The sequence below is a fragment of the Aulonocara stuartgranti genome (assembly GCF_965226115.1).
Source record: "Aulonocara stuartgranti genome assembly, chromosome: 19".
Classification (NCBI taxonomy): Eukaryota; Metazoa; Chordata; class Actinopteri; order Cichliformes; family Cichlidae; genus Aulonocara; species Aulonocara stuartgranti.
This window is the reverse complement of record NC_138955.1, coordinates 4,138,013-4,164,798: the sequence shown is the minus strand read 5'-3', so window position 1 is coordinate 4,164,798 and position 26,786 is coordinate 4,138,013. Positions and strand designations below refer to the sequence as shown.

General features: G+C 40.2%; 1 protein-coding gene across 3 annotated transcripts; it reads right to left on the bottom strand.

The window, feature by feature from the left end:
* Positions 1-7,103: 7,103 nt before the first annotated feature.
* grhl1 (grainyhead-like transcription factor 1) lies at positions 7,104-22,946 on the bottom strand. Of its 3 annotated transcripts, none has more exons than XM_082515419.1 (16): positions 22,759-22,946; positions 20,423-20,615; positions 20,074-20,147; positions 19,443-19,576; positions 19,106-19,338; positions 18,398-18,480; positions 17,962-18,115; positions 17,523-17,634; positions 17,038-17,132; positions 14,169-14,412; positions 13,572-13,699; positions 11,904-11,932; positions 11,619-11,704; positions 10,092-10,177; positions 9,624-9,688; positions 7,104-8,394 (listed from the first exon to the last, which is right to left on the bottom strand). In XM_082515419.1, the coding sequence occupies exons 1-16, from the start codon at positions 22,776-22,778 to the stop codon at positions 8,280-8,282; spliced, it is 1,851 nt and encodes a 616-aa protein (XP_082371545.1). In that variant the 5' UTR covers positions 22,779-22,946; the 3' UTR covers positions 7,104-8,279. The 3 variants fall into 3 exon arrangements, with proteins under 3 accessions (XP_082371545.1, XP_082371546.1, XP_082371547.1); XM_082515420.1 differs by having other exon boundaries at positions 20,423-20,612; XM_082515421.1 differs by lacking the exon at positions 22,759-22,946 and adding an exon at positions 22,479-22,748.
* Between the last annotated feature and the right edge of the window lie 3,840 nt (positions 22,947-26,786).

Genomic DNA, 26,786 nt, shown 5'->3' with positions numbered 1-26,786 from the left:
TTATGCTGGCCCTATCTGGGCCTCTGCATGCACAACTCCCCTGTCCAACCCCCCCCACCTCAGCAACTCCTGGACCGGAGTCAGGAAATGGGGGAGTTGCCCCAGTGAGGTTAAATATATCACCAGGGGCCACATTTCACTAAGAGCCTCTGAACTTTGACACCCATCCACAGAGAAGGGTTTCTTGTCTAAAAATGTAAAATATCATAAATATCACTCACATTAATCCAAATTTATTCATCTGTTTGCTAAAATATGAGGGTGTGCGCATTCATAACTTCTCTATAAACAAACTTAGCACGATCTCAATTCATTTTTATGGACCTGAATTCAAAGTGAAGCCTGCAAATATGTGGCAAGATTGTTTACCTCCCAGTTAAAGAAGACATGCACAACCAGTTTGTAGTTCTTGCTGTCCTTTGCAGAGCTACGTTGTTGTTTGCAGATCATTGTTGCAGCTCGAATGTTGCAACCCTTGGCAACACTTGCACGGTTTCCTGATAGTCACACACGCTAATGCTAATATTAAACTACTCAGAGTGCTTTGTGGGCTCATAGAAACACTGTCCAGCAGTTGCTCCTTTTCACCATAACTACAAACTGGCATCTGGGTGAAAGGACACAATACATAACTACATGGCTGATAAGGAACATTTGCAGTATGTGTTGAAAATGATGAATTACACACTGACATAAAGACACTATTTTACTTTATTATATGTGAAGTTGAGATTTGCAAAGTTATGAGAAAAACGTGTATTGAAAAACAAAGCAAAAGACAGAATGGATGTTTCCTTTAGAAGAAATTATTAAAGTGTGTTTTTGTATATTTTAGAGTCGCTATTTAGTCCGTAAATGTATGTTTTTTTTTAGCTTAAATATTATTTTGAATGGGCCTTCCAATGGACTCTGACCTGTTTAGGGTGTACACCACCTTTTGCCCTATGACAGCTGGGGAAGGCTCCAGCCCCCCTGCCCCCACAACCCTGAACAGGATAAGCGGCTAAGAAGCAGCTGTATAGTGCTTAACAGATACATTAGACCACACGTCATAAAAACAAGAAAACACAAATATTTTAGAAATCTGTCAAAAATATATTTAAAAATAAATCCTACTGAATTCATTGAACAAAATTCAGGTTTTTGTACACAGATTTGAGCAACTGTACATTTTTGAGAAGTGAGAAATGAATCATGTAGAACATTCAACCACTAAAACATTTTGTTTCTGTTCCGGAATGCAAGTAAATACATTTAATTTGGCATTTTAATTAAAAAAGCCAAATCATTATTTTTTCTGCTTTTTTGTAAAACAATACATTTGAAGGCTCATGGATAACAACAATTATTATATTTTTAGTATTAAATATATCATTTCAATTGAAGAGGTCTAATAAATTGTTCTAATAATTTTTACAATGACCAGTTATTGTGTCAATTACTGGCACAATTACTAGTTCTAAAGGAACTTCACTGAAAGAATCCTTTGAGTGTGCATGAATGTAACAAACAAAACAAAGAAAAAGCACTGAAATACGACTGAACTCTTCATCTTAATAATCACAGTTGGTATGCAATCGCTCTCAACTTTATTGGAAAAAGAGGAAAAACCAATTTTATTTCCTGCTCCTGATGAAATTTTTTGGTGTTTATTTCCAGCCACAGATGACCTGTAGTAGTCTGCAGTGAAGGATGTTTTATGTACCTCACACCATGTGACTCCTCCCCCTCTCCTCCTACACATAAGAGTGGAGCAACAACAGGGAGTTCTCATCCAGCAGCCGACTCCTGATTGGTCAGAATGGGATTCTGAAGACAATCTGTTGCTATGAGAGACTGACTTGTGTGCTGCAAGCTTGCTGTCTGTTGTCCTGGCAACATGAGGAACAGGAGGCAGGTTTGAGGGCTCCCTGGAGGAGCTTTCCTAGAGGAGACGATCTAATGATGTGTGGTGCCTAATGATGTGGGCTCCATGTTGTTATTAAATATTACACTTTGAATTTTGTTCTGTGCGGCTGTCGGGCCACTTGGTTCTCTGTGCTGCTCTATTCATCATCCCCACTTTCTAATACCTACATTAGTTACATTACAAACTATTTCTGTGCTCCATTGTAAGTCTGAAAACAGCTCAGGTCTACTCAGTGTGTGCTCTGTTGAACCTCACTATCCTATGTGCTCTCTGTGTTTTTAAGATATGGACTCCAGCCAATTGTCTTTCTAATTCTGGGCATTCGATGAAACTCAGGGGCATTAAAAGAAATACAGCATCAAAAAAGAATTAATAAAAAACAACTAGCACATTTTCAGGCTCATGAGCAACCCCAAGACCTGGCTATGAGGGCACCACAAGTTACAACAAATACAACACATAACAATATAACAAGTAAAAAACAAACACAATATTCCATACAGACAAGTGAACATAAATAAGTGAATAATGTGCGATAAAAGTGTGCGGCAATCGCACTGACCAAAAAGGCTATTCTCTCACTCCTTTAAAATGGACTTAAACTCCCCCATTGTAACCATTTCTGAGATTTGTATGCTGTTGTGATAGCGTAGGCTATATTGGTTGTGGCTTTTACACAAAGAAACACACAGATAAGAAGGAACCAGCCAAAGCAAAGATTTATAGATAAAAGCCAACCAATGGGAAATTCTGCGGATATGAAGAGATGGCCAGTGATGTACACAATTTCCACAGGCAATAATAAACCGTAAAGAACAAAAGCACAGTATCACAACTGCACAGGCCTTAAATGCATTGCTTTGTGGTGCGGTGAAATTATTTGGAACCTTAAGGAAAAAATCATAATCCTACTTAGGTAACTGTAAAAATGGTTTTGTGCAGAGTAGTCTTTTTCACAATATTAAACATTAGACTGTATCACTGGATCATAATTCATTAATGTATGTATGACTTTAACACTGCAGCAGGAGATAATTTTAATTAGATTTCCACTACTGGGCATCTTTCCTTTTAGTAATAAAGCATCCATTTATCACTGCACCTGGGTTATTGACTGAATTTTGAATTTTGTGGGTTTATGAGTTCTGCTGGTTTTGAGAAGGGACACCCACTTTGGATCCTATCAGTCCATTCAAAGGGTTTTATTAGAGGTAAACAGACCGATAAGAGCCAGACTGGGCCCTCTATCATCCATTCAGATGGATGGCCACCAGCTGTATTATAACAGAAGACTCCAGAATGAAGGGATTATGTAATATTTATAGTCTTCTTTTAGTGATGCAATTTCATATTCCCTGGTGTTTTTAAGTTTCTTTGCTTGATTATAGATGAATTTGGGTTTATTAGTTCCTGTTTGTGCTTCTACTATTGTTGTACTGGTTGTCTTTCTGTGCCTAGTTTGTATGTTTGAATCCTTGTCTCTGTGTCTCTGTGTTTGGTTTTTGGTCTCATGTGTTTTATATTTCGTTTGACTTCCCCTGGTCTGATTATTCCAGATTTATTCCCACTGTGTTTCCCACCTGTTTTCCCCTCACCTCATTACCTTGTGTATATATTGTCCAAGTCTCCCTTTGCCCTTTCTTGTGTCCTCCCTCTTTGTAGTGTGCCTCTCCAGTTCCCGTAGAGTAATTTGGGGCTTTTGGTTATTCATGTCAATGTTCAGCCTTAAACCTGAAAACAGTTGTATTCTAATATTATTAGTAGATTTATATCTATATTATATCTATATATGTAATCAGAACTTTTAAAAAATGACATGGAGTATAAACTATAGTAAAGTAGAAGTAGAAAATAGTATAAAGTATAACAAATGTACTATAGAGTAGTAGTAAATTAAGAAGAAAACGGTGCAAATATATTAAAACTGCTCTTCAGTAAAGCACTTGAGTTCCTGTAGTACAGTTTCTGTACTGTAGCGGGAACTCCGAGGATCTCTGCAGGAACAGCCAGCGCAAGCTCGCTTTGGTTCTTCACTATAAGTGTTAGCAACTCTTTGTACCTAAGAATATTTTCTAAGTCTGTTGTAATTACATTTACTAAGCTGTGGTCTGTTGGGTATTAAAAGGAAAAGGATGGTGTTAAAAATGCAATGAACTCATCAGGAGCGGACACGGACAATGTTCATGCAGCAGGGAGAGAAGGGTCTTCTGAAACCTCCTCTTCATCCGCACACTTCACTAGAGATGACTCAGCTTTCCTATGCAATATATCTTTACAACTCTATACAGCAGTACTTTAAACCCTTCATTTTAACCCTGAACTGCTTGTTGTACTTTACACTTTGTTTACGCAGTCACTTTAGTTGTCTTTTTCGGCTACATTTAATAACCTGTTGTTATCTGCTGTTGTAACAATGCCGTATGTAACTATAGAAATTTTGAAATCCAGTGCCAACGCTTAACTTACTAATTTCAATTTAAATCAATTTCTTTAAATCATATAAGAGAAGAGTTGTGATCAGGAACCACTTTCCTGATCAGTCATCCATACTTACAACAGAAGTTCCTTCATGACACCAGCAGTGGGTTTAATGCAAGACGTTATGCTAACTCAAACTAGTTGAAAGAAAATGTCCAAAACACACATTTTTATTTGTCTTTACAGGATATATCCACTATCATTTATGCAAATTAGTGCATTTCAATAAGAATAAAAATCTCATTGTGGCTTCATAATGTGGTGGTTTACACTTTTTTTTCTCCCAGGAGGAGACAAAAATCCCTTTGGGTTTGTGTCAGAAAGAGCATCTGCTGTAAAAAAAAATAATAAAAAAATCGGATAAATCAAACATGTGGAGCTACCTGCTGTGGTGACTTCCTGTGAATAAGGGAACAGTTGAAAGTAGCTTTCAGGGCATTTTAATGAGCTCATTTGCATATTCAACATTTTAGAATACAAAAACATAATAACAAACAGTTTTATTCAGTAAGCAAATAATTCAAGTTTATTTATATCGGGCTTCCACAGCCATAAAAAAGTTTCATCATGTGTAATAGTAGAGTTTTTTTCTAATCTATTCTCCTGCAGAATGAGAAAGTAAAAGACAACAGATGGTGGAAGACACTTGAAGGCATCGCAGTGTGGCAACATGGCAACATGGCAACATGGCAACACTGGCGAGGCTGGTTGGTTAAATTCTAACTGAGTGCTTTCTCCTCTTTATAACTGCACAACTGAACCATAAGAGAGCCCCCTCTTTTATGATCATATATTTAAAGGGATCAGATTGCTTCTGTAGCCACAAATGGTAGTACTGCATGAGTCTACCTACTGACAGCTGTAAGCAGGGCCAGGTGGGTAACTTTGGTGAGACAAAACTGGAGGTTAGAGCAGGTAGCTACTAATTTGCAGGTTTTTGTTTTGGATCCCTGTTTAGATGCTGAAATGTCTGCTTTTGTACATGACCACTAATAAAAATAGACAGACTAAACAACTAAGTTCAATAAGCATGACCTGCATTCACTGGTCTGTCTGCTTTCCCAGGTGTTTGGCTATTCTTTACATAACTTTCCCACACTATAAAACTCAATGCTGACATCATGGCTCTAGTCCAATCATCTTTCTGACCTCCTTCTTTAAGCCAATCAGCCTTCACTCTCAACCTAAATCACACTGCTAATCTCTCATTCTCTCTTGCAGATTCCTTCGTGCAACTTGCCTCCTCTCCATCTCCGCCTTACCCAAATCACTCCATCCAAGCCTCCATGTTATCTTCTCCACCACCAGCTTCTAGACTCTGGGGAGCGGGGTGAGGGGGTTGTTTGCCCTAAATTCTATTAATGCTGGGTGTCTATTCAGTAGTGATGGACCATCCAAGCTTAATCACTAGATAATAAATTCTGTATATCAATAAATCATGTTCAGCTCCTTCTTATGATCTTTCCTTATTGAACTAATATTAAGAACATTAATTTGCTCCAAAACACACCGATAGAAGCTGTAAGATTGTCTCCACAGACAGGAACAGCAGGAATCAACATCTGCATCTATTGATAACAGGATAGAGAGAAAGACGTTCTCCAAAAGCTGTGCAGCTGATTATAAATGCAGTTATAATTAATGCTGTTATAGCAAGCTGTAGGCTGTTCGCCCAGTTAGAAAGGGTATTTCTGTTTTCTGTGATGTTTTTTTTTATTGGCTGAAGAAAAAGAAAAATATTCCTGTTTGGTTTTGGTTGGTTTGCATAATGAATGAAACTAGCACCACTGAGGGAACAATGGACTGGGAGGTCATTAATATGCAAATTCTCATGATCATTGATTAACAACCACTGATCAAAGATCACTGATCAAAGACCACTGATTAATGGCCATGACTACCATTCACAGAGAGTTGGGGAATGGCTGATGTACACATCCTGGACAGGGAGGAATGCTGGTTTGAGCGCGGAGTCAAGGAGGCAATTTACATGAAAAGGAAAAGACCATCTCTGAATTGAGGAGGGGGCCTAAGGGTACGTCTTTTGCCATCTTACAATTCTGCATTTTTACACTTTCTAAATCACCAAGTTAATACATGCACAATTCTGTGATGCACACTTTGTACTTAATTCAGTGATTTTAGTAATTTACAACTTGACAAGTTGCACATATAAAACATATTCTCACTTACACTTAAAACATGTTTGAAATAAAAGAATCGGTGAAAATGAATCAGTGAAATGTAATGTTTCCAAATGATTTTAAACCGAAACATGAAGGATAACCTGCCTCCGATCAGGTTTGATATAGCTCATTAAGTCATTATAATCGCTTCGTAGTACACCGCTCTGGGTGGTAAACTTTATTTTTAAAGCGTGGGTACTGTGTTTTTCTACATTTTTACAAAAATGAGTAATTTAAATGTTAATTGTAGCATTAATGTATCAAATTTCAGGACCTAGCGCAATCAAAGCATGCCAGCTACTGTATGTGGAAATTTGTGGCCAGGTTTCCGACAGAGAAGCTTCTCTGCACCAGGCTATCCTGTCATGCCCACTTCCTGTCTGCAGGGTTGGAGTTGATGCCCAGACATCTGCTCCTGTGGACCGACAGTTAATCTCTGCCACAGCCCAACAGATCAACCACCATCATATCTGATATTTAATAAAAAACATCTTATTAGAAGAAAGAAAAAAAGTCTTACACAACCAAAACAGCAGCTACAGCAGAGCTTTTATTAGGGAACAAAAACAACAAAAAGATGTTAACTTTGTGTTCCTGAACGTGTAATTTTTGAATAACTTCATATAAAAAGAAAAAAACAACAACATTATATTATGATGAAATAGAAATCTATATATGGTTAAAAAACAATGACCCACATCCATTCTCTTAATAAATATATACACAATAAGTACTGAGATACAAAAGAGAGATCATTTAGATCCCTTTTTTCTTTTTGCTATGTACAAATAAAAAAACAACAACATGATTTCTATAGTGTATGTTATGGCAATTGATGAGATTTGTTTTCTGAATCATCATATTGCACTTCCAGGACAGCCATTACAGACTGTGCTAGATATTAATTGACCTATTTTTACAGCATTTGTGAATCTACTCTAGAGGAAAAGGGTAGTTCTGTTTTCGCAATATTATCAACATATTTAGTGACCATTTAATACTTACAGAGGAGACCATTATTTAAATTGATCTGAGAAAAAGCATTTTTTAATGGCACCTAAAAAAAATCTTCTAGGCTAAAAAAAAATACATTTACAATATTCTACCAAATTATATGATGGTTTTACACACTAAATACTGCCACGTTTTGTTTAGTATTAATACACTGAACCTCTGGAGCTTCATCAACAATTCAAGGGCATTTTACTACGAATTTCTGGGCGCTAAACTTTGCAGATCATCAGCGCTGTGGCTTTAGAATGGGAAAGATAATCTCTTTCTTCTGATGAATGAATGAACTCTGCTGCTTTGTATAGCATGAGGTATAGCAGCACTTCAACTGGTCTGCAAGCCTGAGCAAAATATACAAAAGCAGGCACTGACATTTGAGGCTCAGCTCATATTCTCACTAAATGCAAAAGTGTCATGTCAGTGTCAAATATGTCCTCACTTGTTAATTCTTATGCACAAACAAACAGCTTTATAATGATCAAAATGTATAACTTACATCTCTAACCAGTATCCGTTAAGAGCTATGGCTTTTAAAAAAAGGAAACAAACAAACAAAAAAACATCTGTTGGACGCTAATACAACACGCAGACAACATGAATGACAGGTCCATAATCACTGCATAGCCAGAAGTGTAAACTTGACGGCTCCATTTGTCCTCAGCCCCTCTTTTCAGGGTAATCTATCACATCTCCAATCAGATTTCAGTGAGGGTGAGTTTGTACAAGCCGCCCAACTCCTCCATGGAGATCTGGAAGGTGTCTTCGTTGGAGTAGTGTTTGATGATGTTGTCATCCATGTGGACTAGAATGCTGTCAAAATGACAAAATAGTGTGTTGAAGTGAAATATTTTAAAATGTTTTTTTAATATTATGAATTATTGTGACATATATGTAATTTTGCAGTGGTACATATTCATATGAATCATAGCCAAAGTTTTAAATACGTCAGTGTATCCACAAATAATCCATATGAGCCAAAAACATGGACTTCAATATGATCCAAACAAATCATTTCAGACAGCTTTTTCTACTCTTAGCTCTGTATGACATCAGTGACAGGGGAAATACTTAATATGGTCATTTAGGCTTAGTAACCCCTCCCACCTACTTTCTTTCAAAGAGAAGACAGCTGTTTTTTAAGGGAGGTGAAAAGACTGATTTTTTGCTTCACATAATGGCCCAGTATACAATAAATACACTTATTTTGAACTGTGACTCATGCAAAGCTACTCTAATGGAGTTCAAGAATAAAGACACGGAGCTGGAAAGGGGCATATTAGAAAGCATTAAGTTTGGGTGCGTGCAGGACTAACCATGCCAGAGCCACCAGCTGGTTAGCTTAGCATAAACACTTTCTCCCATTATATAAGTGTAATTCTTGTAAGGCATGTGCGTATTTCCTCCCAGGTCGTGATTACCTCATCTGCATGTGCTAATTGCTGATTGGTCAATTAATCCCCAAGTTTACCGTTACTTTATGTGTGAGGAGAACCTGTTGTGATTTAATTATAATAGTGCTGTCAGCATTAATATTGTTAAAATGACGTTAATGCGAGTTAGCGTGGATCGCCCCGTGCTGCACGGCGTCAACACATTAACGAGCTAACCGCAGTAACGTGTTGACGCCGTGCAGCCCAATGCACGGGGCGATCCGCGCTAACTCGCTGACAGAGATTTACTGCATTAGTGCGGTTGTGGCGTTAACGTCATTTTAACAAGATTAACGCTGACAGCACTAAATTATATATATTATTATAATATAAATATATTTTGTTATAATTTATATGATATAATATATATAAAATAATTTGATGTAAAGGGGAAAAACCAATCATTAGTCTAGAAATACAATGGAAAAATATGATTGGTTATAACTAAATGATCTATTTCATCTGCAGGTGAAACAGTTCAGTAAAGCACCAAGAAATATAGAAATACACGTTATGAATTTTGTATTCATTTGTTCATGGATAACAGATTTCCTCCTTCACAAAGTTTCAAACATAGTGTGGAAATGTGATAAACATGTATACACTCACCCTTTCTTGCACTTCTTGTAGACCTTTCCAACCTTATCATAAGGCAGTTCATACTTCTCTGAAATCTGGTTGGAAAAAACAAAACAAACACAAATTTGTGTTAAGAGAAATACAGAACACCTCTACTACCTGTTATCTCACCCACTCCACATAAGTACTCTATTACTAATATCCATGACCTTCACACTCTTTTTCATCTTTTTAAACTTGATGACCCCTGAAGTACCCATTCCACTTTTTTCCCAGGACATTTCCACGTTCCATGTCTTTTCTAAATCTTTTCCCCTAACCCTCCCCTCCATTAACACCTTTTGTCCCCTGTGCAATTCTAAAAAACACATTTTTATTTTTTCCCCAATCACTACTTTGCACGATTCCTGTGTTAGTGGCTCAGCAAAGCTTAGATGATGCAAGAAACTGTTCTTTAGTACAATCCATAGCTAGTTCGGTGAACTGAGGACAACTTACAGCTTCCACCAGGCCTTTCAGCGTGGGATTCTTCAGCATGAGGGCATCAAACACCTCGTCTGTTTCCTTGCGCACGTACAGCAGGACTGTGTGGTGAAAAAAGAGAGAGGAGGCAAGCAGGCGTCAAAGAAAAGCATGCACGCTCATGGACTGAACACAAACACAAATTCAACCTCAGACAAATGTCAGCGGCAGTCATAAAAGGGTTTATCTGCGTCAGACCAGACTGCTTTACTGATGCTTTGGTACATTTGTGTGGGTTTGAGGATTTGAGGTTTTACCACATCTCCAAAGGACTTTCAGAGTGGTGAAGCTGCATGCATATATGTACACATATGCCTTGAGCCATTAATACATTTGCAGCTATACTATATATAACACTGCAAGCCATCTCTTTGCTAGACTGCAGAAGAACATGCAGAGATCTCAGATAGAGCGCTCCTAGAAGGTTCACTGATACTACACTAGATCTGGTTCCAACAGATTTTTAAGACAATTAAAAAATAATACAGTTTGCTGCTGTAATCTGAGTATGTGGCTAATTTATCTACTTCTTTATGTGGACTAAAAACAAACAAGACAGGGGAAACTGAGAGATGCTTTTATGATGACACAAGCCAGATTTACACATTTACACTGAAGTAGCCAAACATAATGACAGATTTCAGTTTGAGGAGCCTGCACAGGAGCTGACTGACTACTCTCTACGTCACTGAGACGTCAACAAGTCCCCAAAGCTTACAGTTTTACAACAAGGAAAAACATGACTGCTGTGGAAAGGTAGTAAACCTTGCCACAACAGTAAGCCAGTACAGAAGGGTTTGTACCACTTGCAGTGTTACAGCACCTTCTAAATGTAGTTACTTCCACTTTTCTGCCTTGTGTCCCCTTGAAATGAAGCAGCATGTTTAAAGACCACAGAAGAGAAAAAAAGTGTCCAGTTATTGATGAAATTATTTTGAAAAAACATGCAATCGGTGACTCCTTCCTCCCCTCTCTGTGGTTAACATCATTCCGCAAGAATGTATTTAACAAGGTCGAGTGTGGCTTTGTGAAGGTACGAGAGGTGTATTTGTGCAGAAGCACTTTGAAGCAGGCCTGAATGTTTAAAACATTCCTCCCTAAGCTACAAAATATTTCAAAACATGCATTTACAGATTTGTAATGTATTGAAAATTGTAGTGTCTATGAATGGGATAGGTGGTGAAGGGCAAATGCTTGTTTGCATAGATGTCTGCATGCACGCAGTGATCTGTGGTATTTCGTTGGGTCAGTGGAGGGCTGGGGCACGTGTATATGTTGGAAGACTTGGAATTATCACATGGCCCAGAGAGAGAGCGAGAGCGAGGGAGAGTGTGTGTGTGTGTGTTTGTGTGTATGTATGTGTGGAGCTACAGGCGCTGACCACAGCAAACACAGACGGACACGCACGCACACGCAGCCGCACAGGGGAGCATCACTCAAAGGCTGCTGATTAGAACATGAGCAGTGTGGACATTGCACTACAGCAGCAAACACACGTAGTACCTTTCTTTGCTTCCTCCACTCTCGGCAGCTTGTTTTGGGGTGAACCGAACTCATCGTCACTGAAGGGTAATCTCTTCATGCCCGAGCTGTGGTTGAAACACACACGCACACAAACAGCTGCTTAAATGGTCTCAACAACCGGCTGACAGGCCATAAAGCACGAGCACAGACAAAAAAGCTCACGTACATTTCCTAGAAACCGCAACCCTGTATGCATTTTACCGGGAAGTGTCAAAGGTCACGGCAATTCAAAGCTACCATGAAGCAAATGTGAAGTGAACTCACCTGTCTTCTCCATCATCTGTGGAGAAGGGCTGCAAAACAGAGAAAAATAAGAATTTCACTCAAATGCAACATAAAGGTTACAAACTACATACAGCATCTCACAATACATTTTATTTGCATTATAGTTAATTGTTATCAAATATTTATGATGATTTGTTAAAATATATCCAAAAACGTTTTTAACCAATTTCCTGCAGTTGTAACTTTTCACGTAACTCTTCATGGTAGTGGCTAAATCAGTCAACTAGGCCAAAGGTAAAGTCAACAGCCGAGTCCAAATAGTTTCCTGTGTTGCCCCATTTATTCTTCCTTTATCACTGAGAATTGGAACTGGTCAACATAAACCAGTCTGTACAGCTGTGGACGGTGAAGTGCAGGTCGGGTGGACTGACAGGACTCACTGGTATCTTGTGGCTCACGCAACTGCACTCCTTTTTTATCTTGTTAGCGCTCGTGTTAAATACCAAATATCGATTAGTGTCATTATTTATCTATCACCCGATTGAATAAATTTGACTGCAAAATGTGAGAATAAAGTAGAACTTGTCCATTTAGTCTCAAACACATCAACTTAATGCCTTCAGATTGCAGGCTCTTAATAAATATTAGAGTTTTTTTATCATATGAAACAAAGTAAAAAAGCAGATCCTCTGATTTAAAATGATCCAACTCTTTTTTTTTTGTAATTCCTGGAAGGCTGTTGTTTTTCTAGCCTTTCGCCCTTTGACTGTATCGATTACAGGCATTGCTGTGAATAGATTTTCTATTCTGAGAGGAACATCAGCAAACCCGTTGGTTATCAAAAACTGATAGCGAGGCTGCAGAGAGTTCGGTCAGGTTCAATGTCAATGGCATCCCCAAAAATAACCAACCTCCTGTCTCTTCCTCTGCTTTCCTGGTATTAATGTAAACGTCACATGCATGAGAGAAGGGGGAGGGGGTGGGGGTGGGGGGGGAGTTGGTGTCCTACTTGCATCATTTACCAACAGGGGGCAGTCAAAGCTCACACCTAGTGGAATTTCTCAAAAACAGTATCCTTTGCCCGGTAAACTCATGTGAGCACGTCAGGTGTGCATGCTTCGCCGTGTGGCGTGCTCATCTTGAAAGTGCTATGTGACGTGTTCACTGTGGCAGAGCTCAGAGTCCAGTTCTAAAGAAGAGGCGCTCCTTCCGTTTAAAACTCATAAAAAAGCCAGATAACCTGCAGAGTTCAGGTAAACTCCTATATCTCTCCTCATCCTCTGCAACATGTTTCCACAAACCGACAGGAAAACTGCACTCCTCTCTCCCTGTGCACCAAGACTATTTTTTGCTCTGAGCATATGAACACATAAATCAAGGTGGTTGTATGCCGGTTTGTTTTGAGTCACTGGTAAATGAATCATGGTGTGAGTAACCAGTTTGAAACCTAGCCATCAGTATGTAGGACTTGTATCAAAGCTCAAAACCAGAACTCTCTATTCTTGCCAACTAGCAAGCAGGCAGGTCACCTCAACTCAGCTGGCAGCCGAGTGGGCGGAAGCTGAAAAACAAACTGTTTATGGACCACCTAAGATGCTATGAATGTTGCAACAGACACGTTCGTGCTTTGGGAATGGCAGGAAACATACAGTTTTCAGTGGTGGCCTAAAAAAAAAAAAAAGTTTTGCGGCTTTGATCGGCACTCACATGACGTTGGAAGGTGGAGAAGTGAATGTCGGGAATGAAGAGGACAGGCTGGGTCTCGAGATCAGTCATCATCTTAAAGATGGTCACATCGTTACGTTTCTGGAGCATTGGTACTTTCATGTCTGCAACTTTGAGGGGAAGACAGCAGGAAGCAATTTAATATTCATGCAGTAGGATGAAGTCAAACATAACACGACATGAGTGAAACAAGGTTTGATTGAATACATGTTTGCTGAAAGTTATCCAGCAAATGCAGAGGAAAACCTCCTGGACACATGAGGACCACATTTACTCTTGTCTTTGCTCTATTCTGGTTTCCAGTATTAGAGTGTAGTTATAGTGAAGTTGTAGCGTAGGTCTTCAAAATAAAAATGTTTAGCTGAAGCAAGCTGAAACATGCTGCAGAGCTCAGAGGAACTACAGCTGCAGGGGGTAAACACACTAAGGGGATGTTTTCATCTACATACAGGAAATCATTTTAACAAATACACGTGTCAGGGCGACTTGAAATGAAAATTGATCGTACTGTGGAAGCCTCTGGTCATTTTAGTAATGATATGTTGTAGCTGATTATCCTAAAACTTAAGAGCAACTTACAAGCCAGCCCAGAGTTTAGGTCGACAACTTTCCCTTTCCTGCGGGACTGTTTCCTCTCCTCATCTCGGATCTTCCTCTCGGCGCCTTTGTCACAGAAGACTTTGATCTGGCAGTAGGCACGGTGGATGGGCTTGTTGCTGCGGTTGTTGTAACTGTAAGTGTCGATCTGCAGATTCAGGGGAAGACCCTTCACCCCTTTCTGAGAGGAGAAGTCTGTGCTCAGACAGTTGACGGAGATGAAGATCTGTGAGGGGAGGAGAGAGGAAGAAAGTTGAGGACCGAAGCAGACTAATGTACAACTTTAAACTTAAAAGTTTGTTTATTAAAGTAGAAACTGCTTCTTAATCATGAAGCCAATGCGATGACGTTTAACTTTCAGGAAGGCCTTGATGCAGCAGGTATCTCATAGTCAGGCCTCACATGCTTTCAGTGTCTTTTGCTGGCCTCTTTTGGTGGGCTTTAGTAATTACATGCTCATTTTACTTTCCTTTGTCCTGGTTATTTGCTTTGAAAACACACTCTAACTGTGTTAACACAACACACAATCAAGACAGGTTTAAAAATACCACATAGAAAAGTCTCAAGGGGAAAGTGCTTAACAAATTTATTAGATCACCACCAAATGTAAGGTTTCTGCCACACGTGTGCGTTTTCTTGTCTATATATATAATTTGCTGTTTTACAAAAGAGCAGAACAATAGTAAAGTAAGTCATTATTATGCTCGGGTTATTTCTGACTTCTCAGAGAAGTCCAGTGTTGAAATTTGGCTATAACCACCTGAACTATGTTCAGTGAATTTGATAGATTTTAGTTTGAATTGATTTAATTAATTTGTTAAGCAGTGTACAAATAAATATAGCCTTTGTCGTTCATTTGGTGTATTCCACAAATGAAGACATTTAACAGTCTTTAATGGTCCTTAATGGTCAACAACTATATTTTAAATGTTAAGGAAAAAGTCTGTTTGGAGCAGAAACATTTTATACATCATTTTATATCCATAAAACCTAATTGGGGACAATAATTAATAATTAATTTAAAAATTCACACACACTAAAGGAATACCAGGTGTTACTTTGAATCCAAATCATTCAATATAATGTCTTATAGTATTTAAAATGTAACCAGTTTAGTATTACGAGTAATGGAAGTCATGGAAATCATATGATAAAACTGCACTTAATAAATCGATAAACTCGACTTGATAACAAAAGTACTTTTAAAGAGAACTGATGCAGCGTCACAAGCTTTTCCATAGAGCATGTTACTGTGGATGATCTAATACTCTTTCTTCCTTTTTTGAGCTGTTTCAATCAATAACAACCACACACATGCAGACAGTTTGGATGTTGGTGCTGTTTTGATGTAAATATACTAAAACAATATGATTTGCAACCTTGATTTGATATAGTAAAGCCTTACATAACTTTTGCCTTTGTTCCTCATCTTATAACCTTTATTACCTCCATCATCACAGGACTATATAAGGGTTACATATACAGTACACTTTGATATATGCACATATACTGCTATGCATTCAGCCCAAGGGCAAACCACACACATACAAGTACTTCCTCTAACGGACTTCTCACCTTAACACACACCAAGTTTAACTAACACAACCAAATGATTAAACTCCTAATTATATCCTGAAATCCCATCAGCATGTAAATTGACCTCACTTCCCAAGGTCAGAAACCCAAACTGATCCTCTCAGACATCCATCCAAAGACACACACGCCAAACACCTTCATCTGTAACCAAACACCTCGCTGATGAGATGCTCAAACAATGTGGCTGGGCGGTTATACAAATGGTGAAGTAACAAAAACACACAAGGATGAACATCCTATGAATGCATGCCACAAGTCATGAGACAGTTAGACCCACATCCTGGTATGCAAGCGTGAGTGTGTGTATAAGTGTGTGTGTGCTTAGGAAGGTCTGTTCATGTGACTTTATTTATCCAAAGTGTAGCCTAAAGAAAAGTACGCCGGTGATGAGCGGCAGCGCTGTGTTGTCTCTTTGTCTGTTTGCCACCTTGTCAGTAGTCTTCCATCTCAGGCCGAGAGCAGAGCAGAGCCACAGGGCAGCACGAGGGTTGGGAACAAAGAAATAAACAATCATGAGTGGAGACGAGGACAGGAGCTCCTCCTTTCTGACGGATTTTGTTTGACAACTGTTCCATCTGGTCACCTCCCTTCCCAATGAGTTTCCTCATTCCTGCACTCTTTGTTTCTCATGTCCAAAAATACCTAAACATGCGACATCACAATAAGGGTGACAGGCAGGTTGGACCAGTCAAGAATATAAGAACAGAGTGTAGGAATACCTCTCTCTTTCACACACACTCACACACACACCTACACCTCTGTGTTTTTACACAACCTGAGTAACCACACAGGAGAGGAGTGACTGCGACATGACCGCATCCTCACTCTTCTTTTTTAAAACCACTAATTATATTTAACAACTGTTTTTGGGGGGATCAAAGTGAGCAAAGGGGATGACGATCACCCATAAAGGGGACTCGGCACCTGACACTGTCATTCAGGCACGGGGCCTTAACAAACAAAAAGAAAAGGAGGACTATTTTTAGGTGTCTAAGTTTGTTGTTGTTAAAAGGTCAAGCCTCATATTTAAACGTTCAAGACCAGGAAGTACGCGGAAGCCTCGGATCACCGGTGATCCTGAGAACCAAACACTGTTCTTGTTTTGACAGGAACACTGAAGTGCAAACAGTGAACTGTCATGTTTGGACTTGGTTCAAGAAACAACCGTGTCAGAGATGTCAGTGGGGGTGTCAGGCAGCCGTGTACCTGTGAAGGTGTGGATGTGGGTGTGGATGCGTTAAGTCCACTGACTTACTTTGGCCTCCTCGTTTGTGTCCCAGGTGAAGGAAATGGCGTTATATGAAATCTCCTCAATGTTGCCGATGGTGTTGAAGCTCTCCTTGTAGTCAGCTGGAGCAACAGATGTTGGTTATTAATAAATGATGTATTGAAAGCATATTAACTGCTTTATGCCGAGTAAAAAAGAAATTAGCCCATTTAAATAAATCTAAATAAATGATAAAAAACAAACCGGAAAAAGTAAGAAAGGTAAGGTAACTTCAACATATGCTGAGATTTATGAAAGTTACAGACTAACAGTAATCCATCAAAAGCAAAATGAGCTGTCACAATCAAAGAACACACCTTTTCCTGCTAAGATGTGCCTACAAACAGCTGCTTGAGTTTGCAGACAGATGAGGATTAGCGTGTCCGCTATGTCTCCGCACTCAAACTGGTCGGTTTGGTTTGTTTTATTTCACGATGTGGTTTATTATGAAAACATCGTTTTTCAGAACTTACCGATGTCGAGGCACCTCTGTTTAGCCGTGTGCTGTCTGGAGTGCCAGTATTTCCAGTGTTTTAGCTGGTCGTCTCTGCACTTCTCCTCTCCAAACACAACCATCACCACGCTCTGAGGAAAAAAAATAAAGCACAGTGATACCTTAATATGACTGTCAATAATCAGATTTTGCAATACACTTTCTCCTGTCTTCCTCCCTTCATCCCCAACCGGTCATGACAGATGGTTGCCCCACACTGAGGTTTCTTCCTGTTAAAACTGAGTTTTTCCTTCCCACTGTCGCCAAGTCCTTTGGGTTTCTCTGTATTTTGTAGGGTCTTTACTTTACAATATAAGGGACTTGAGACAACTGTAGTTGTCATTTTTATATGAATAAAACTGAATTGATCTGAAATGAATTATATGTCATTTCCTGGTTTTTTAAGTGCTCTTTCTTACCCTGACTTTGGTGATGGGTTGCTGCAGGCCTTTGTTGTCAATCTCCCTGAGGGTGATGGGGTAAAATTGGCCCTTGTTGAGGTACGTCATTGTCCCGTCACCTGTCTTCTGACGCAGAGATTTGGATGCCTCGAGAGTGTACTCAAAATTATTCCTGAGACACACAAAAATAAGGGTCAAATCTAGTGAATACCATAAACAACAGCACGCTGCGTTTAAAAAAAAATCCCTTCTGTAAACAAATCCGAGGAGACGAATGAAACAGCAGAGTAACACCTAGCGGGCTTTAAATATGTGCAGACACTTGTGAGACACACAGACGGGAGTCTGGTGTCTCCCCTGTGACTGAGATGAATGAAGCCATTCTGCTGTGCCGTGTCAAAAGCTGAATGGCGGTGTGGAAGTTGGACGGTGGGCCGGCGGCAGGGCGACTTACCCCGGCACGGTGTCAAACTGAGTGTAGTCCTCGGGCGTCATGGAGGTCATCCGAAACTGGAGATCTCCTGGAAGGGAAAACACCTGAAGCGCAAAAAAGGAAAACAGAATCAAGCAAAGCATGGGAACAGGAAATACAACAGCTGCTTTGCATAAATTTTAGATGATTTTCTTCAACTAGCAAACTGTGTAAGCAACTAGATGAACACTGTGTTTCATTCTAGTCATTTATTAGGCTAGGCTTTCTCTCATCAGGTATAACAGTTTGTTTTGGTGTTTTTTATTCCCCTTCATTTTGGTTTTTGTTTAAAAAAAATGGCTCTGCGGCCACCTCCACCCCCTCCTGTACAGGGGTTTTGTTGGCTTTTCTGAGGTAATTCCCCTCCAGGTTAAAAAGAGAAAGAGGAGAGAGAAAGGGCTTTGGCTATTGTAGGAGAAAAGTACAGCACTTTATTGTGTTGGTGAGACAATGGCATAATAACACACTGGCCACTATTTTGGCATGTTCAAATAAAACCAGGGAAGGTTGAGCCCACCGCTGGCTCCATGGGATCGGGTGAATATCCTATTGTCTGATGGGAGAGATCTGAGAGGGGAGAGGAGAGGAACGCGAAGGAGAAGGAGGAGGTGGGGTGGAGGGGGTGCTGGGAGAGCATTGGCAGGGTTTTGACGGGGGGGGGGGGGGGGGGGGGGGCATCGAAACACTCACTTCCTGGGAACCATCCTTAAAGCTCTCGGGAAAGGTGGAGTCAGGGGGCGTACGAGCCTGGGTGCCAGGGCTGAAATGGACCGCGTTGTGGGTGAGCTGGCGGTCAAAGACGCCCACGTGGCTCTCCGTTTCGCTGCAGTTGTTTGGCACAGTCACCGAGAAGCCGTGAGTGGGAACCTCTGTCTTGATAGTCTGGTTTGGCACGGTGGCAATGGAAACTGTGACAGTAGTATCTGAACAAACAAAACAAAGCAAAAAAACCCAAAACAGTTAACTGATCATCAGGTTTCTAAATTTTTCTGTTTTTTTCTGTTTGTGTTGCTGAATCAGAGCAGACCTGGTGAAGAAAAGTGGGCTCTCTTGTCTGGGCCCAGCTGAAGAATATTGAAGGGAGTTTTGAGCACCGGGATCCTGTTTTCCATACTGGCTTCCTGGAGTTGGACTATGGAGTGTCCGGCCTGGATCTGGTGCCTGTGACGAAGTAGAAGTGCACATAAATTTTAGATCTCCAATACAATACATCATTGCTTTGATAAACCTTGAAACAATGGGTTATTTATATGATATGTTTTTCTGCTTCTCCCTTTTCTCAGTCCTGGGTTTCACCTTTGGTGTTGCCATGCCTGAGAACTGATTAACGACCCATTGATAACACAAAGGAATTTGTACACCGGACATTTTCCTTCCTTTTTTGAGAATTTAAAGTTGTCTTCTATGACACTCGGAGCAGCTATTTTAGTACGCCTGACTAAAGCAGCAAAAGAAATCCTAATGTCAATAATCATTTTTCCTTGCTGCTCTGGAGAAAACAGGTACACTCCTGAGAATAAATGTGCATACAGTTTTTAAATAGAATTTAAAAATCATATCACAAGAGCTTGAATCGCTCTCTTGTTTTCTGCTGTTGCCCTCTGCTGTGCTTTTATTTTTAAAGGGGGAGGTGGTACGCGGAGAGGACTGCCGCTTACCTTTTGTTGGGATCCACATCAGAGACCAGTGTGTCTGTCTTGGGCTGGTGTATTGTTCTCTTTTCCCTGGGCACCTGTATACGAGAGTAAACACAGCCGCTCAGCGTCTGACCACATCACATCTACCAGACTGGGTCATCCTGCTGTTTGTACTCATAGTTAGATCAGTTACATGACATAATGTAGACTCTGTCTCACAGATGTTACTTAATGATCAGATGTCACTAAGGGTGAGGATCACAGAGGGAAAGTTTGCAAGAACCTGGCAACTATTCCTCCAGTATGTGATTTTGCACTACTCCTCATAGAAGGAGGGGAGAAACTATTCCTGCTGAGCTTTTCCTGATACCTTATAGTAGTCGTAGAGCAGACCCAGAGCTGCGGCACTATCCTCGTCTCCATTTATGCTCATCATCGCCTTGGTGGCAGCTGTCAGCGGGTTCTCCAGAAAAGATTTCCAGGCTTCATCCTCTGTGGTGAAAGAGCGACGCTGGCCGCCATAACCCGGCTCGTTCTGGAGAACCAGGACCGCACGTTTACTGCTAAAAGGGGGAGAGTGTGTGCTTTAGTTACCGCATACAAAGCAGTTAATGACATGAAATAAAAGCCATGGATGTGCGCAGCAAAAGGGAAGAGCCGTCCATACTAGAAGGGATTCAGCTCCTGTTATGGACTTATTTTCCACACTGACTCCACATAAGCTCTCCAGACCGGGACCTGAAATCTCAGTGTCGCTCAAAACAGACAAACAGGTTATAAGAGCGAGAGATCACCCATGTAGATGTTTTTTTTTTATCTGCAGGACCAGTTGGTCAGGCTTTTCGAGGATTGTGCAACAAATCTCTGCCGCTGAACCACAGAGGCAGAAGGTGTATCGAGAAAAAGATGCTCTACAGGATCGTCCAGTGTAACGACTCTAGTTCGGGGATCACTCATTGGTTGAGAAGCCGCCCGCATGTGACGCATCTGACCCGGCTGCATTCCTGCGCTGTGCTTGCAAACGAACTTGTTTGTGACAAATAATCATGAGATTTTAACGCTCAGTCGCCGCCTGCCTCGCGCTCCTTCTCTTCCTCTTCAAAATTCAACATCGCCTTGGTATGCTGTGCACAGTGTGCAACCTTAAGCTATTTGAACCTGGGTGCATTACATTTAAAGTAAAACGAAACGGCTGATGATGAGCCTGCGACGTTTGCACTGAAGTCACCTGTTTACAGTAAATTTTAATGTTTACACAGCTTCTGTTTGCTGAGACGCGTTAAGCCCCAGTCAGAGTAAAGTCATTAATGGAGCTCTTGTTATTAAAGTTTCATCCACAAACTTCGGAAACCGCATATATCCCCTCTTCAGCCATCCTGCAACCACATCCAACAAAGTAATTATTATAAAGTGTGAACGGACTGGATCAGTTTCCATGTTGAGTATCTACAACAAATACAACTTTTTTGTCTCCCAGTGGTCAGAGAAAGTGATAATTAGTAACCCTATATCTAAACGCAACCTGATATAATCCATTATGTGTTGGCTATAAAAAAATATATCTAAGGTAAGGCAATATAAGCCATTATTTACTAAAACAATGGTAAATGGTAAATGGCCTGTATTTATATAGCGCTTTACTAGTCCCTAAGGACCCCAAAGCGCTGAAGAGTCTGATTGCTGATCAGGCAAAAATTACACTGAGATGTCAAGAAATAAAGTGAGTAAGGCAGCATGAGTCCAGACTTCTGTCACTTTAATGTACAGGAGCAGTAAAAAAAAAAATAACACTACTTTTTTGGACATTTAGAGAAAAGAGCTTTAATCCCTCATTTTAAATTAAAAAAACAAAACAAAACACACACAGCAGTGTAGAGTAAAATCCATGAAAACCTCAGATAGCCCTGTGCTCGCTTGTCTATGTTAGTCGTGGGGCCAACGCCTAGCAGGTGTACGATTTCACTCCCCTCAAATGTCTCCTTGTCACTGCCCTCAAACCCCCCCCCCACACACAGAATACAGAATATATCTCAAACTAAACATTTATATATCTGAAAAACACTGATTTATTTTTATTATTTTATTATTTTAAGCTCTATCTTCCATTAAATCTCTTTTACACCTGTGCAGAGGCAGTTTTCCTTGGCTGACACCTTGCTGCCGGAGACTTGTGCCTATTCCTGAGCAAACATCATTTCTACTATCCACATAACAGTTAAAGCTTAAGGCAAAATCAAACAACCGCCCATCTCTACTCCGGGACGGCTCTTATTCCAACAGTCGCCTCCAGCTCGCACGACAGGTGGAGGTACACCTGTACAGGCTCGAACATGACAGGTGAAACGAGCGGAGTTACAACACCATGGGAAACTATGAGACTACACCAACTCCCCGCTTGGCAACCCGCTGTAACAGAGCACACTTACCCTTTTAAAAGGAGCTATAATGATCGTAGAATAGGCTCATGCTTATATGCGACACGAACATCAGGACACGATTTTGAGAAAAATACAGAAGGCTGCAGCTGCAGGTCACAGTGTGACCTCGGCTTTTGAAAAATCCGTCAGTGCAATGAATGTATTTGTTTAAAAAAATAAATTGCAAAAATAATCAGAAAATCCACAAAAGCAATTAAAGTCAGTATTACAAGCTTATAGTGTCAACATGCTCTTTGTGCGGGCTAACAGAGGAGTCAGGACAACTTACTTGTCATGCTCCTGTGACATCTCGGTCGGTCGAACTGGACTTTCTAGTTGGTACTGAAAATCCGATCCGTCTTCTTTACCACCCTGGAAAACTCCGCTGCTAACACTGGATAAGGGCCACGGCAACAAACAAGGTGTCCCCTCCTGAGAGAACGGGTTTTGTCGGCTTTTCTCGCTTTTTGGGGCAATGCTTAGAAATTAAGGCCGGTTTTACCTGTGACAAGGACGCGGATTGGATTACAGGTGGACGGGAGGCGGGGTCTTACTGTCAATTGCCCTTGCCGGGCTTGTGATTGGCTCACCTGTTGGCCTACCTGCAGCTGTAGGGTGAGTTTGGAGAAAGCAGTGGTAAAACTGGGTTTTAAAAGCTGTGATTTTATCATATTGGAATATTAAATGAGAAATATATTCCCCCTACCCCTAAAAAAGGCCAGTGCAAAATTTATTGGGATGACTTAAAAATTAAAATGATTTACAAAAAAAAGGAAAGAAAGTCTTTGATGATTACAGTCACTAAGGAAATATTCACTTATTTGTACACACCTGCAGGCTTCATAGATGTCACTATGTGGGAGCTACTATGATGGAGATTATTGTGGCAGAAAGACCTGATTCACTTCACAAAGACATGAACAAGCGCGCTCTTTTAAAGTCTACACCGATAACTCCTGTATAACACGGTAATAAGACGTTTAGTAAACTAATAACGTAATTCACTGATAAATGATCAACATGCTGTGGATAAGTGGAGACCTGTTTTTATGAGCATGAACTCAATTCAAAGGCGACAAATTAAAGGAGAACCCTCTGTCTCTGTATGGTGGCTCTGTGAGAGTTTTTTGATAACTTGGGTCTTCCTGGAAATCCTTTGCTATCCTACATGATGCTGTGGGAATTCTTTGTCATTGTTATTTATTTATTTCCTCAGTGTTTTGTGTTAAGCTGTTGGCCAACATGCTGTTGGCTGTTGTCTGTGCTTGCATTGAAAATGTGCATATGAGTATGACTAAGTAATGCAGCTCAAATCTATCTATGGGTACAAATAAAATAATCTAACCTCATCTAACCTAACTTGTGCCCTTAGAGCAGGGGTGAGCCATTCATTCACTAACTGTAAACACTTCTTTTATTAGTGGCAGTTTATAAAGACTTAAAATTGATGTTAAGCAGAACTGAGTTCAGATTATAGGTGCGACCGTACACAACAGTCCCATCCAGCCCCTTGGGAAATTTAATTGCCCACACCTGCCACCTCTTCTTCATCTAAGGGATTTCATTCATGTTGAACTATTTCTATCCTGATAGGATTCACCTCTTCCAGTATGACCTCCATCCATAAGGCTAAAGGAGTCCCTTAATGGTTTGGAAATTACCCGAATTGTGTGTTATGGCCTGTATGAAAATTTGGACCAACTTTTTAGCCAGCTGGCTCCAAGAAATATGTTTGAGTACCAGATTATTAGAATTTTGCAGCAATGATGCCAAGTCACACAGAAGCTGCTGTGATAACATCGTAAGAAGATAGTTTACACTAATTTCTTTGGGATGCACAGATATAGTAGTGAAACATGGGTATTGCCAATATCGGACCTGCTATTGAATGATATCAACAAATAAGATGCCATCTACTGACATCAGTGGTCGGTATATACCTGTGCGTTCAAATTTATGAATAAGTGACATGACAAATATCACAAGTGGTCTATCAGTGTGCCTGATATAAAACCATGTGTATCAGTATTTACTACATGAAACATCTTTGATGAATACAAACGCTTACAGTAACCTGTCTTAATGCAATAAAACAAGATGATAAAACTGTAAAGCAAGTGAAGAATTATGCTTTGGGCTTTTTTGTGTCAGTTTCTGGGTATCTTGAAGGCAACAAGAAACTGAATTTAAAAAGTTCCAATCATGGGACCCCTCACTCACCTAAACATATTCCCTCACATAGCTGGGGGCACTTTTTCCATTCTGTTTAACGGTAAGTACACCTTTCGTCCCACCTGTGTCTCTACTACTAGATGATGTTACAGAAGCTTGTTTACCTTCTTCCAGAGGACAGATAAGCATCAGTCTGCACAGCTGCAGGTAAGAAACAGGCAAATTAGTCCCGAAAGCCACATCAAGAGTGCAAATAAAGTGATGACACCACTGAACCAAGAGCTTGGAATAGAAGCACACTAGCACTGGCAGTCACGCATAAAAGTTTGAATAAATTAGTGGTCATGTGTCTATACGGCACATTTAGGATTGTTTGATTGCCATTTGCTCTGCAATTAGCTGTGAGCTATGACTCTAAAACAAGCAAGATGAAAAGGAAGTCTGAGTGAAAACAAACAGCTTTGTTAGCGATAGAAGGGTCTTAAGAGATGCTATCAGATATATTCAAAGTTTCCCCCTCACACAAACACTTACATAGAAACTCTCCAACGACCCCACCCCACCCACCTAGCCTAACTGCCTACCGATCCCCCCACATCCCTGACACACTCCCATGTAGACACAACCTCCTGCTCCTGGATCCTGGTGTACTGTTTATTTATCCCAGTGGAAGGACACCTGCTTCTACTGGTGCTTATTTGTGTTTGCATTGAGGACATGGGATAGTAGAATAAGGGAGGGATGTGAGGATGTGTGTGTGTGTGGTGCTTTGTGTGTCTGAGAGGGGAGGCTGGGAACACGTGGCTGCGCTGTTGATGGTAGCTGCTGCTTGATGCTGACTCGACAGAGCACATATAGGGAAAACACACCAAAGACAGCAGAATGTGGATCAAAGCACAGGTTCAGACATGAGAAAAGACCTGCTGAATCACTTTTGGGATGTAGAAGACACATTTCATCTGAACAACAGTGTAAAAGAACAAGCTTAAAAATGTGTTGTTAAGAATTGCTGAAAATTTTAAAGTGAACCGAATGTCTTTAAAACTTATTTTAGTTTTAATTTCAGGATGTCCAAATAAGCCTCTCCCACTTTACAATTCTCCTTTGATGCATCTTTTTGTCCCTCAGAGCGCCTGAAGGACAGTCAAAGGGGACTTTCTATAGCTTAATGCTTTGATTCAGAGCTGTTTGGTTTGTTTTTCTTTCTATCCAGACTTTTGAAAGTCCCTCTTTGTTTGAAAAAGAGATCTATGTCCATGCCACCAAAAAGCATCTCATACAACTTAAAGTTAATCACCTTCAAATAATGAGATTTAAATCAAATTTAACATTCCTGGGAGGACTTTAAGAGATCTGTTTGGTGACATTTCTGCAGTTATTTAAATTATCAATAGGTCTCTGTTTTCAATGTGGTCCAGACAGGAAGGTGTGGGCCTGGTCACTACGTAGTTCGATTCTTTTACTACATGACAACATCTGATGATGTGAGCCGAGTAGGTAATACATGACAAAAAACTTTCATGAATGGTGCATTTATTTTCTTATGTTTACAACAAGAGCAGGAGTAACATAATCCTGTGTCAGCCACCCCTAAACTTTCTTGTAATTTTTATGTAGTGGGCTTGAGCAACAGTTCTCCAGGCTTTGTGAAGGTCTTTTAAAGGTTTTCCTTGGACATACCTGACCATTTTCAGAGAAGTGGTTTTTTTTGTTTGTTGAGTCACTTTACACTGACCTATAGGTCATTCAAGCATAAAAAGACACCTAACCTAAGGGATGAACCAGTGTTGTGTCGACACATAACAGAGAATTTAGCAAAGAAGCAATTTTGAATTATATCTTCAGACGCTTTGTTACTAGCAGCCTGTCTCACAATTTGTTTCATTTTCTTTAGTAGAATTTCCAGTTAAACTGGCATAAAATTGTATTTTTCCATCAACAAGGTGATTCCTAAACAGCTGCAAACTTGTGTATCCTTAAAAAAATTGAAGAAACTGGACAAGCAGGGAAGGTAGGCCTAAAAATGATCTACAGCAGATGAACAGTATCTGAAAGTCCTTAAGAAATATTAAAAAACAAACAAAAAAACAAAGACCTGATGCAGGACCTGAAGGCCTCAACAGTAATGTTCTCAGTGAAAGGGTG